General features: G+C 40.1%; 1 protein-coding gene across 1 annotated transcript in view; it reads left to right on the top strand.

Moving 5' to 3' along the window:
- The window catches only part of gabrb4 (gamma-aminobutyric acid type A receptor subunit beta4), a gene marked incomplete at both ends in the record, with an annotated part of 168,057 nt that extends 165,527 nt beyond the window's left edge, over positions 1-2,530 (top strand). Inside the window, 2 exons of the mRNA XM_083635183.1 lie at positions 1,387-1,476; positions 2,177-2,530. Coding sequence (XP_083491309.1) covers positions 1,387-1,476; positions 2,177-2,530 — 444 coding nt within the window. The remainder of the gene's footprint in view (positions 1-1,386; positions 1,477-2,176) is intronic.
- Between the last annotated feature and the right edge of the window lie 10,809 nt (positions 2,531-13,339).

Here is a 13,339-nt window from a genome sequence, read left to right as displayed (position 1 = left end):
GTTAACAAAAGTTTATGAAACAGCAAACTTTGTGTTCAGCAAGATAATCTTCACATTGAGGACGACGTTTATGATTTTAGAAGCGTAAATGCGTTTCAATCATGAGAGGCCAGTGGGTAAAATTGAACAAGCAAGCTTTATTCACAAATGGCATGGTGACTAATTTTGGCGTAATGACTCTGTGGTAAGATGGCGCTCCTCTTGTGGTGAGAGAGGAGGGCATCTGCTCAGTCTAGAATAGAGAATCCCCCTTTAGGGAATTCTTCAGGAGTCAAGACGTTGGTGGTGGACTGGGGAGGTGGGTGGGGCGAAACACAGCTCCAGAGAAGACAATCAGCCCAAGATACGCAGCAAGCAAGTATACACAGCAGCAAGTATGACATCACCGATGTTTTGACAGAGGACATGGGCTGATTGGCTATTGAGGATGAGGTGATATGGTGCCATATATGGTGACGTGACTGGATCTTCATTCATGAAATTCATGAAAGACCCCATTTCAATCATGAGAGACCAGTGGGTAAAATTTAACAAGCAAGCTTTATTCACAAATGGCATGGCGACTAATTTTGGCGTAATGACTCGGTGGTAAGATGACGCTCCTCTTGTAGTGAGAGAGGAGGGCATCTGCTCAGTCTAGAATAGAGAATCCCCCAAAAGGAAGAACTACATTTTAGAGAGACTCCGGGCATTCCGGGCTTTTAGCGACTTATGAAAACCACGGACCGCCACAGCGGGCGCTGGATAGATTTTCAGAAAACGCTTCAAAAGTCATAAAAGTGCTCCTCATTTGTGAAGATTATCTTGCTGAACACAAGGTTAGCTGTTTCATAAACTTTTCTTAACCACAGAACTTATTTCATGCATTCAACCAAAATTCACATAACAAAAAACCCATTGACTTTTACACGTAGGAACCAGGAAGTGCAGGGACTTCTGGGTACGCCTACACAAATATGTCATCCCTGCAGTACTCTTGAGGTAGCGACTCATCTAGCTCAACAATCTGGTGTAAACATTCTCATTCTTTATTTAGGTTGTTGTCTACGGTAATGCTGTAGGCTTCATTCATTCTCTCTCTTACCTTCTGTGTGTTTTTTGTACATGTACATGTATTTTCCAGCTTTCATTCCAATTGGACAAAACATCAAAATATGAGAAGACATTGAAAATTTTCAATGGTAGATACTAAAATGGTCAGACTGAATGAAGCCCTCATGTTTTTTGTGTGTGTGAAGTACTAAATGCTATGCTTACGGTATTCAAAGTTCTTCCTGTTAACTTTACATGTCTTATGCATTGTGTATTTTTTTTGAAAATGTGCTTATTTGCCAGTATTTTAATAGGCGTTTTAATGTTCTCTTCATTTTTCTTTCACATTGCAAGGACTCCATTTCTGCGCCGTTTCAAACCAACACCTTCAGGTCATTTACACAGCGAAGAAATCTGTATCTCGAGGAACAAAGAAAAGTTGGGGTACATTTATTTAGAAATCATACAGTATGAGCTGTAGGATAGTGGTCAAAATAAAGTCAGATTATTTGTCACTTTATTGCAATAAAAAAATCACTATTAGATTTCTGTAAAAAGAAAATATTAGTAAACTATTTAGCAATCTCTTGAGGCATGCCACAAAAAATACATTTCATATCATCCCTGCATTTTGCTTTAGCTTGACAGCCTTGTGTGGGTGGGAGGGGTAATCAGTCCCTCCAGGATTTCAAGTTTTTTGTGTGATGGTGCATGCTTGCATGAATGCTTGATTTTTGCAGCGGCTTTTGTCAAAAATTGTGATGCAATTTGCAAAGTTTTATGGGATTCTTTTGTGGGAAAATTGCGGGAACTGGCAAAAGTTGCAAATTGACGGTTTTTCCCCCCTTCTAACTACTACCTAATGGCAAAAAAATTTAAAAATTGCAATGGAATTTTTGAAGTTTTAAGTGATTTTTTTGCAGTAAAATTGTGGGAACTGGCAAAAATGACCAGTTGAGGAACCTGCTTTGCCATTTTTGCAGAGAAATCGCAGGATTTGAATTGCATTATTATTGCACTCGCAAAATCACAATTTCCTGGAGGGACCGAGTAATATAGGCTTTAATAGCAAAGGGAATTTGGTTCTGTCATGAGACATTTTACCCACCCCTGACCCCCCAGTGTTTCTCCACTCTCCCAACAGGTGGACGCCTATGGAAACATCCTCCTCACCACGCTGGAGATGAATAATGAAGTGATGCCTTCCGACGTGGGGAGCAGTGTCAGTGACTCTCGGAATTCGGTCATGTCCTTCGACAGCTCCGGGGTCCAATTCAGGAAGCCCATGGCCCCCCGGGACGGCTTCAGCCACCACTCGCTAGACCGGAGTGCCATGCGCAGCCGGGCCAACTGCCGGCTACGACGGCGCTCCTCCAAGCTCAAGTTGAAAATCCCAAATCTGGCAGATGTTAGCACCATTGACAAGTGGTCCCGGGTCATTTTCCCCATCACCTTTGGATTTTTCAACCTAATCTACTGGTTGTACTATGTGAATTGATGTGCATCCCACTAGGAATCATGGGCCATATTTTGAGAGCACATTAAATTGGCTTTGATACAGTTCCAAAATATGTATACACATATACAAGTTGAACATATGTATATGCATATTTATATATATTATATTTATATATACACGTGTGAAATCCGAAGGACCTTTCTGCTGTACAAAGTATTAATAGGATGACTTGAATGTTTAAGAATAATTGTGAGAGAAGAATTTCAAGGCTTTGAGTTTCTTTTTCCTCCTGAAACAAACGAACAAACATGAGATCCCGTCGTGGGGTTTTTGGAACTAAAGACTGCATGATATTTTTGCTAAAAAAAAACTACGACGACAACAACAATGAAAAAAAAAGAAAAAAAAAAGTGAAAGCTCTTGAGAGAGAAAAGATGTCTCAGAGTCCCATTGACTTTTTATTGATACTTATTGTAATCAGAATCCTCTACTGCAGCTCATGAAGTCAGTGGTGGCTTGTCTGTTCAGGGCTTCAGGCATCAGCTGAGTGAGATCCTTGACACCCCCCCACCCCCATTACCCATGGATAACATGCACGGTAATCTCCGGCTCCACTATGTACAGCAGCCTTGTTTGGATTATGTGTTGTTCCTTGGCTTTTTTGAAGTGATATTGTTCTCTATATCAGACATCAACTCTGGTCTCCATTAGAAGGCCTCGTGGTGGGATGTTAGACCGCTGCGTTCCTGCCCCAGAGTCAACGCAAACTTCTATTCCTTTTCTCTTCTCATTTTATTTTAGAACACGTCCTGGGGGTGGGGGGGGGGTGTGTATTTTTCATTATGGTTAAAAACAAATGCTGATTATTGTAGATATGATTTTGTCTTGAAAAATACTGTGATTTCGGAGAGTGTCAGAACATGTTCTAGAGCTAGGGCATTATTAGATAAAGAGTCAAAGGTATGCATTACTCATTTTGATTGTTTGAAAAAAGTAGACATTCTGTACATTTTATCATTCAGTATTCTCATGGGCATAGTTTGAAAGTGTCTTTGTACTGTTTATTTCCTCCTATTGATTCATATGCTCTTTAGATGCAGTATTCATTGACATCATATCCTGCTTTGTGTTTGGCAAGGAAAAGGCTGGGGGGGGGGATGCTTCCATGACTGATTAGAGATGATTCCACAATGAAGATGTAAGAACATGTATATTCAAAAGAGTCAACATATCAGCCCACAGTTTGACCAGTTGTCACACAGAATATGGTTTCTCTCGGTTAAGTATTTCCTAAAATGTTGGGAGTTGACATTACAGACACTGACATTCTGATGATCTAGTCGGGATAGTAATAGAAGATGGTGATGTAGTCGGGATAGTAATAGAAGATGGGGGACAACGTTTCACACACAAACTGCTCAATCACTCCCATCCCATAAAACACGCCCGTCTTTGAAGTTGACATCACCAAAGATCAGTCACGTCAGTGTAATCAGGAGCGATACAGCGAATCTCGGGAACAAAACGTGTGATAAATAGCCATGAATTGAAATGATGACCAAAAGGCCTATAAATCCATATCATCTTTCAGTTTTGCTCTTCCAGATGCTGCGTTTCCAGTGCTCAGGTTCATTCACAGAAACACATTTTGTCCTCTGCAAGGCTCATCCCCTGTAGGACCCATAGACTGTATAAAAGGTAGGCCCTTGATTTTAGTCAATCTGTTGACAGGGTACAGTATGAGCTACAAGCAGACTGAATTATCACGCTGTAAAGAGTGAAAAATGTAAGCTAGATAGGAGTGGGGCCGATTGACGATCTAGGAGAGAGGACAGAGAAAAGGCTGTGTGCACTGCAGATCTCATGGAGCCTCCCGCCGAGTTTCAGCATCTTCTGCCTTCACCTCACTCTCCACTAGGCCAGGCATAGACAGGATCTCCCAGAAGACCTACAGAACAACATATAATACCATCAAGTCCCACAGCACAAAAAGCAATCGGGTTATTATAATAGCGCAGTGTGGTGCAGAGAAATACAAGTTAAGAGGGTGAAAGAGGGATTGTCACGTTTACACACATCATAATAATAATAATAATAAATGGGGGGGGAAAGGAGACAGAGGGGGGCTCCCTCTCCCTTCGTGAGCACAGGGTGTGTATGCATAAAGGGTCTTCAAAAAGGAATAGTGATCAGAGTCATAAGTGAAGTTCATATAGTGATGTGATCCTACATAATTTTTTGTATATGTTTTATGCAGTTTTTCATATGGAAGCAAAAACAGTTGATCACCTTTGAAAATGGAATAATCGGGGGATGTACGCATCTAAAACGAGCAGAGAAACAGATGTATTGTGAGCTGTTCTATGTTTCTGTCTGCAGCTAAAGTCATTTGTTGTTTGACTACCTGTCAGTTTCAAAGTCAAAAAGCATTAAATAGCCAATACATCATAATCAATCTTAATTGTGGCGAGAATAAATGTGTTTTTTTTAGGAGAGAGTGAACACGGGACAACAAAAGGTACAACAAAGTACTTGAGCGACACAATATTCTGTGAAAGTGATTTCTGGGATGAAAATGTTCCCCTCCATGAGAAAGTGACTGAATCTGAACGTGCACCCAATTGAGTTACACACAGAAAATACATACATTCTGGGATGACTGGGAAGAGTGAGAATTGAAACAGTCAATAACCTTCACACACATGGCTAACATAGTTTCGTGGCACATGGCCATTGGCATATCAAATGTTCTGTAGGTGTTCATAAGATGCTGTATGGAAGTTAGCTGTGGTCGAATTGCAAGTCAAAGTGTGTAATAACTGTATGCATTGTGTGTTCCTTGATGTGAACTGGGATGAAAGTCGTTTGAACATAAGCTACTTTATCACACCATGTTTAAGAACACCTTTTTTCATTTATAATGCGGACATCATACTGTATTTCCCACTGGTAGAGCTGAAAGCCATGCTCGGAAGCTTCTAATAGAAGAGAGCAGATTCCGATCTAGTCAATACTAGATTTGGTTCTCATTTTGCCATCTGCTTTCTGCAATCAGATGAAGAATAGATCTTGACTGCGTTCCCACAGATCAATAGTTACAATATAGATTTACCATCTTTGTGGATAATAAATTGCGTCTGAATCGGGCATATTCAGGGACGGTTTGTGTATTTCACATGTGAGGTGGGGATGACCAGTGTGCCAGCACATTCACGTTTCAGCTAACCTTGCCCTGTAGTACTGTTTGATTCATTAAAACTGAAGGGAGATGGTAGCTATTAGTGGCTAATAAATTCTAGTTCCTAAAAATAATATAATACACTTGAAAAGGGTAGTTTTTTTTCCCCCTGAGAAGGCAACATTTCATCCTGGTTTGGACCAAAACAGCTTGTCAAACTGTTCAAAGGCAATATGATGGATCTGTATGAAGGATCAAGTCAGACTATGAGGCTACAGGATGCTATTTGTTCCAGTGCAAGAAGAGCACATGCTGTTTGTAAAAAAAAAAGAAGAAGAGACATAGGACAACCATAAGTGTCATTTTAATTAAGCAGTGGAATTTGTTTGACCAGAAGGAAGCCTAAACCATCTACATTATTCTGTGGTTCGCTGAAATGCACTAACATTTTGTATCTCAAACATAAGACAAAACAAGTATACATTTCTCATTCAGGTTAGTTTATTCCCAGAAATGAATCCCAAAATGCCTATTCAGGTATTTCCTTTTGAGGTATTTTGATGCATATTTTCAATGAACTCCAAACACATACACAAGAGAACCATTAGCAGCCCTTGCATGCTTGCAGTAAATATATCCACAACCCATTTCACTCCAAACATGTAACACCTGCTTTTTGGTCATGAAATTGGCACATCCATCCCAAAAGCTGTGAGGATTTTATGTTCTATGCTTTACTTTAGGATATTTGCTTATAGGAGAGTGAAAATACATTTCTTTTGACACATATGTTCCAGAAGTAGAGGAGGAGAGAAAAAAAACTGTTGAACTGATTTCAATGTGAATTTTCTTGCCTCTAGTGTATATGTGTAATTACATGTGAATTGTACTGTAAATATGATATCTTTCACTTAATAGTTCTTAATGCATGAACAAAAACATGGCAGTTCGTAATACCAGCTAGCCTCACTGCTAATGGCATGGACAGCTTCTCTAGCATTGGCATACTTCTGCAAACGAAACCTCTAAAAAATTAAACACAAGAAATACATGGTATGGACAAAACAATGGAACCATCAACATAAAGTCCTCCCACAGTGAAGATGTTGCTGGTTGGCTCTGTGGGGTGTCAGTCCCATTTCTGAGCATGGCGTTGGTTCCCCTGAGGCTAATCACTGCTATTGTAAAGATTATGGATTATGCCCTCAAATTAATTCTCGAACAAATGGGATAGTGTCCTCCAGAATGAAAAGCACCCCCATTGCAGGACAATATTGTTCATTAAAAGGTTTGAAAAGTATAATATAATGATAATAGGCATCTAGCATATGGCTTTCCCATTCACCTTATCTGAATTTTTCTGGGGGTTTAGATCGATACTGTCTACAGTGTATGAAATCATTCCTAAGTACATGATGGTGTTCATGAGGGATGGTTTCTCTCCTCCCTCAACAAAAAACAAAAAACAAATGTTTTTTCTTAGAGCAAGGCATTTAACCCCCAGTTGCAGTGGAGCTGCCAACAGTGGAAGACCTTATTTGTACTGGATGTCTCCCACATGTGAATAAGTTCCACAGTGTGAAACAGACCTTATTTGTACTGGATGTCTCCCACATGTGAATAAGTTCCACAGTGTGAAACAGACCTTATTTGTACTGGATGTCTCCCACATGTGAATAAGTTAGACAGTGTGAAGCAGACCTTATTTGTACTGGATGTCTCCCACATGTGATTTAAGTTCCACAGTGTGAAGCAGACCTTATTTGTACTGGATGTCTCCCACATGTGATTTAAGTTCCACAGTGTGAAGCAGACCTTATTTGTACTGGATGTCTCCCACATGTGATTTAAGTTCCACAGTGTGAAGCAGACCTTATTTGTACTGGATGTCTCCCACATGTGAATAAGTTCCACAGTGTGAAGCAGACCTTATTTGTACTGGATGTCTCCCACATGTGAAGTTCCACAGTGTGAAGCAGACCTTATTTGTACTGGATGTCTCCCACATGTGAAGTTGCACAGTGTGAAACAGACCTTATTTGTACTGGATGTCTCCCACATGTGATTTAAGTTCCACAGTGTGAAGCAGACCTTATTTGTACTGGATGTCTCCCACATGTGATTTAAGTTCCACAGTGTGAAGCAGACCTTATTTGTACTGGATGTCTCCCACATGTGAATACGTTCCACAGTGTGAAACAGACCTTATTTGTACTGGATGTCTCCCACATGTGAATAAGTTAGACAGTGTGAAGCAGACCTTATTTGTACTGGATGTCTCCCACATGTGAATAAGTTCCACAGTGTGAAGCAGACCTTATTTGTACTGGATGTCTCCCACATGTGAATAAGTTCCACAGTGTGAGTGTGAAGCAGGGCGCTTCTAGAGAAAAGCATATGTGCTCAGTCAACCTTCCCGGGATAAATAGAAATAAAAACAGTAGATGACCTTTTGTTGATCTTGATGCAAAGCCAAACAGTATAAACAGTCCGACCATCAGCAGTTTAATAGCATCCACTTCTTTACCGACAGTGCTTTTGGCTGGAGAGGTTTTCCCGTCACACGTTCACAGTTTTTCAGCTCCTCGGTCGTCCTTTGCCTCTGTAGTAAACTACACCCAGTGCTACGGCACTGGGTGTAGTTTACTACAGAGGTGATTCACGGTGGCCATAACACACCTCTCTGATGTTTATGTCAGTTGCCATGTCAGAAACCTGCCCATAATTACCAGCTGGGCTCTAATCTGGTGATAGTCACAAACCATAAACCATGTTATCCTCTCACATCATTAGTACAATTTTCAAGTGGATGCCTTGTGCAATTAGGGGTCCCTATTTGCATCGCCCCTCACAAGGTTTCTTCACAGTTTTTTCCGTAGGTCAGGTGAGGTCACGGCGTGCGACCGTTCCTTTGGCCAGCAGGGGGCCCAGTTTGAGGCATAATGAAGAGTCGAGGCTGAGGGATGCCGGTAGGTTAGAATAATCTGGGCTAGGCTGTAGAGCTAAATTATTTGGTTGCTAGGTAGTTCAGGCTAGGTTAGGTTAAATTAGATTAGATTATGGTAGGGTAGGTTAGGCTGTAGATTAGCTAGATTCTTTGTTAAGTCGTTAAGGTTAGGGTACGTTAGACTGTGTTTTCTTCTTCTGCGTTCTCTCTCGCATATCTCTTCTCTGTATGCGCCCCCTTTTGGGTAGTGGTCGAGGAAAGTTAATCAGTTCGCCCTTGGCCCATGATCAACCTTTCTGCAAAGTTTTGTGCTGTTAGGTGAATCTGTGTGGAAGTTAAACCCCATTTTGTGATTGGCCATGGCCATGCCATTTGGCTAGAGGGGGTGCAAAGTTAATGAGTTATTCCTTAACCCGAACCCATTTGGAAGTTAGGCGCCTTTTGTGATTGAACACGCCCATTACAGCGCCCCCTGTTGGCCAGTGGGTGTGGAACGTTAATCAGTTCTAAGTTGGCCCATGACCAACCTTTCTGCCAAGTTATGCAAATCCGTTCATGACTTTTTGAGATATCCTGCAGACAAACAGGGGCGTAAACATAACCTCCCACCAGACAGAGTTGGCGGAGGTAAAACATAACCTCCCACCAGACAGAGTTGGCGGAGGTAAAACATTTGACTTGACTTGACAATCAGGAAAGACGTGCAAATGGGCTGAAAGCTGTTCTGTTAGTTATTAATAGCACTGAAGCTGACCTGTAATGGAGGGGTGAACCACGACCATGCAAGAAAGCCTCATCCACCTCACACCGCTACAGAGCTGACCGACTCCTCGCTGCTGGAAGACGTTTTGTTGGCGCCTTCATTGTTTTGTATACCTTGTAGGTTTTGTTTTGCATGACCTAAGTTTTGAAAGGTTTATTTTCATATTTTTCTATTCCACACACTATCAGTTTCATCTCCACAGCCAGGACAAAGAAAGAACCAGTGTTTACATGCTCAAATTGCACTTGTTTTACAGCCAGCTCAATAAATCTTGTGAAACAAACTGTACGTAAAACTGGAGGGGGGGAAAACTTAAACATAGAATGTACATTGTATGTATCTCTAGAAAATGTACTTACTGTAAATCACGCAATTTGAAATAGATGCACAAAGTGCATGCTGTGGTTTTATCAGGTTCAGCATTAAGCATTACATCAATCGCCCTTCAACTGCAAAGGATGTAAGGATGCTCACCAGTAGCATCTGAACGTAAGCCATGTGATTGCACACTGAGTGGGTGTTCCCTGCATTTTCTCTTTAATCAGTTGCCTCTGGTTATGGTCTGTTGTCGATTACTTTATGATGATACTTGCAAGAAGCTGTGCTGATTTCCAGTTATACCTCCCTCTTTGAACGAGCCTTTACCAGGGAGAATATCTTCTTAGACCAGTAGGTAAGAAAGATTTTCCAAGACTTTAAAATTGGCACACACAAAAATAAAGAAAAACACAAGACCAACAGCCCATTTATTTTTTAAATGCGAATTACTCAATTATTTTATTCATTTATATGTTCATTTCTGATTTATTGTATTTGTTGCATTTGTTATGGATTGTCATTCTTACTGTTGTTGTTGTTTTATCATACAAAGGAAATGTAATTCATCTGATATACTGGCACCGGAAGAAAAATGCATTTGGTTTCTGTACTGTATAATTGTTTTGTTCACATTGGGCACTTATTTAATTAAGTTGTTTAATAAGGTGTTTGATTTCATTTGGAGTATCAGTACTCATGGAATCAACATTTGTGTAGTATGAAGTTGTATTTTTTTTGTCAGTGCAAATTAATGTTATAGTGTCAATCAGCTTTTTTAGGTGTTTGAACAAAATGTGTTTTTTTTTTTACAAATACAAGGTGTTCAAGTATGTGGTATAAAAAGGGTTATCATTCAAACAACAGACTTTTTACAAATAAAGGCTTATACAGTAAAGAATGCTAATGTCTTTTCATTTGCCCTTTGAGGACTAATATACTACATTGTTTAATTTTGCTTTTTATTAATTTATTTTGTCATATTAGTCCCCAAAAGGTAAATAGCATACAATGTTGGAAAATAAGAAGATAAAATCAGGTATTTACAGTACCATTGCTATTCCAGGTTGTTGTCAGAGCTCTCACCTCTTAGTTGGTGTATTGCTTTTGATAAGGACTGTTGGATATGACAGTCCAATAACGAAATTTAAGAAAACTCTGTCTTCTTTTAATTTGATTAGAAAACATTGCGCGTTTTTGAGAATATACCTCCTTTCATACCCTATTTCCTGAATAAAGACGCAAAGTGACTCCTGCTGAGAAGTGTAATATTTGCGCTTTTTCAATCCAGCCATTATTAAAAGATGAGTTTGGCGATTTTGGGCCTAATATAGTTTTACATAACCTACCTGTAGTACTTGGACCTGCAGACATTATTGGCTGTGAGTTGGAACAGCGAGCTCCTGTTGCTAGCCCTCCTGCTGCTAACACAGAGTCCAAATGGGCTTTGTCAGAATCGCTCTTCTTCAGCCATGCAGTCTGTGAAAACTATATGGCGACCAACTGATGCGCCGTGTGTCTTTACCCCACAGCAGTCTGTGGTGCAGAAGAGACAAATCATCTGTGATTTCCTGATTAGTGAAAATCTGTGACAGAACTGTGTCATGAAATCAGCGCTAATATAAATACATGTACTTCACAACGTTTCTGTTTGCTCTGAAATTGTACTACAAATGTCTTTTTTGGAGATATTTTGACTAGGGTCGGGTACCGTTCCAATTTGAACCGGTACTTGGAATTCGGTACCCAACGGTAACTTTTTTCGGGACTTTCCTCTCTCCGTAATTACAAACATGTAATTTCAGTTGTAAAAAATAAATAAATCCATATATCAATTTCAAAATTGTTATTTATTACATATACATTATTTACATTTTACACACAGATGCGCTCGCAGTAGGTAGCCTACCGAAATTTGGTACCAATTTGAGTTGAATCGCAGCAAGAGACAAAGGAACAAAAAAGAATAAAGGTCCATGGCACTCTTCTGGCAAAAAGTTTGAAAGCCTTTATTCAGATGGCTATTTCATGGTGAACAACACATACAGCTGATTCATCGGCGTCGGCCATGTTTGGGCGTCTGTTGCCTCAGTATTTGCGGTGTGTCCCGAACCGTTGGCTCTAGTCGGCTTTGTCGGCAGCTTGTCAGCTGCTTTTCCGGCAGAAGTCTGGTCGTCGGTGAGAGAATCACTCCGATTGCCTGCGGTCAGGGGTAGCGAAGCAGTGCAGGAGAAGAGAGAGCACACACAAAACGCTTTACTTATTCACAAATGAGGACCACTGTTATGGCTTTTCAAACATTTTATGAAAATTGCGTTAAAAAAACGCATAAAAGTGGTTCACATTTGTGAAGATTATCCTGCTGAACACAAATTTCCACTCCAATAAACTTTTGTTAACCACAGACCTTATTTCATGCATTTAACCGAAATCCCCATTCTAAAAGTCCATTCACTTTGAACTGAAGTGCTACTTCCAGACTCATTCATTCCGCAGGTACTATAGTCTTCAGGGTTCGAGTTATAGTCAGATAGCTATGGGGTCCCCCTAAATCGGTGGCCCCCGGAGGGGGTCGCCGAAAAAAAATTGGGCCGTTTTTTCCTCAAATTGTGGCCGTTTGAAGCCAGATTTAGAGGAATATCTAATTTTAAATTAACATTCGGTTTAGACTGTTGTATGATGTTATTATTCAGTCTTACACTTGCATCTGATAAAATACAACAATTTAATTTTACAAATGAGACAAAATTGCTTAACTTAAATTAACATTTATTTAACTCTGTCTCTGCACTTATAAATCAAAAACTACAAAAATAAATACATAATGCTCATACAATTTGCTTTCCGAGCAGTTCTCTGCACTCAGCAAGAAACGCTATCTAAAAACAACAACAAGAAGAAAACAGATGAATGGGGCAGCCATCCCCTACGCTACCGTTGCATAGCAACAACAGACCGGAAGTTACCAGAGTAGGCTAACCTTACGAACAAACCCCTTGTGCACAGGTAATCAAGAACTTGTGAATGAAAAACAAATTGCAACAAACAGCAGCATATTTCAGCAGATACAGTAGCAGCATCTTGTTAGAACAAAAACAACTGTAGGCGTAATACTTACAAAATGAAAAATCTCAGACTCCTCTCCTCTCCTCTCATCATCAGACCATAACGTTAGCTTACCTACTAGCTAGTAGCAACCTAGCTGTTGCACTAACAGGTCGTTGTCCCTTGTCTGAAGTCGTTCTTTGTTTCTTTCTGAAACCGAAGCTATCCAGGCTTGTACACCCCGTTGGCAGCTTCAGCCTTTTCTTCAGTGGCATGATAACGCTATACTAAAGATTAATAAGATCTTGTTGGCTCAGGCGGCTGTTTACATCACGTGATGGTTGCATGTTGTGGCTTCTTCTCCCTGCAACTCGGTTGTAGCAGTAGAACACGCGCTCATGGGCGGCACATGGTGGCTTGGAGGTGAAATGCAGCCTATTTCACACAACAATTCAAACGGTTGTTTTGGGAAAACTGAAAACATGTTTCTTATTTAGCCTATTTATCTAGTTAACATAAATAATAATAATTCTTCCATCGAAAAATGTGTTATTTGGAACACAAAAAAGGAAAAAAAAAATAAAAATAAAAAAGTTATAT

Source organism: Poromitra crassiceps (assembly GCF_964638095.1).
Source record: "Poromitra crassiceps genome assembly, chromosome: 1".
NCBI lineage: Eukaryota > Metazoa > Chordata > Actinopteri > Beryciformes > Melamphaidae > Poromitra > Poromitra crassiceps.
Note: the sequence above shows the minus strand (reverse complement) of the source record. Positions and strands in the feature narration are given on the sequence as shown.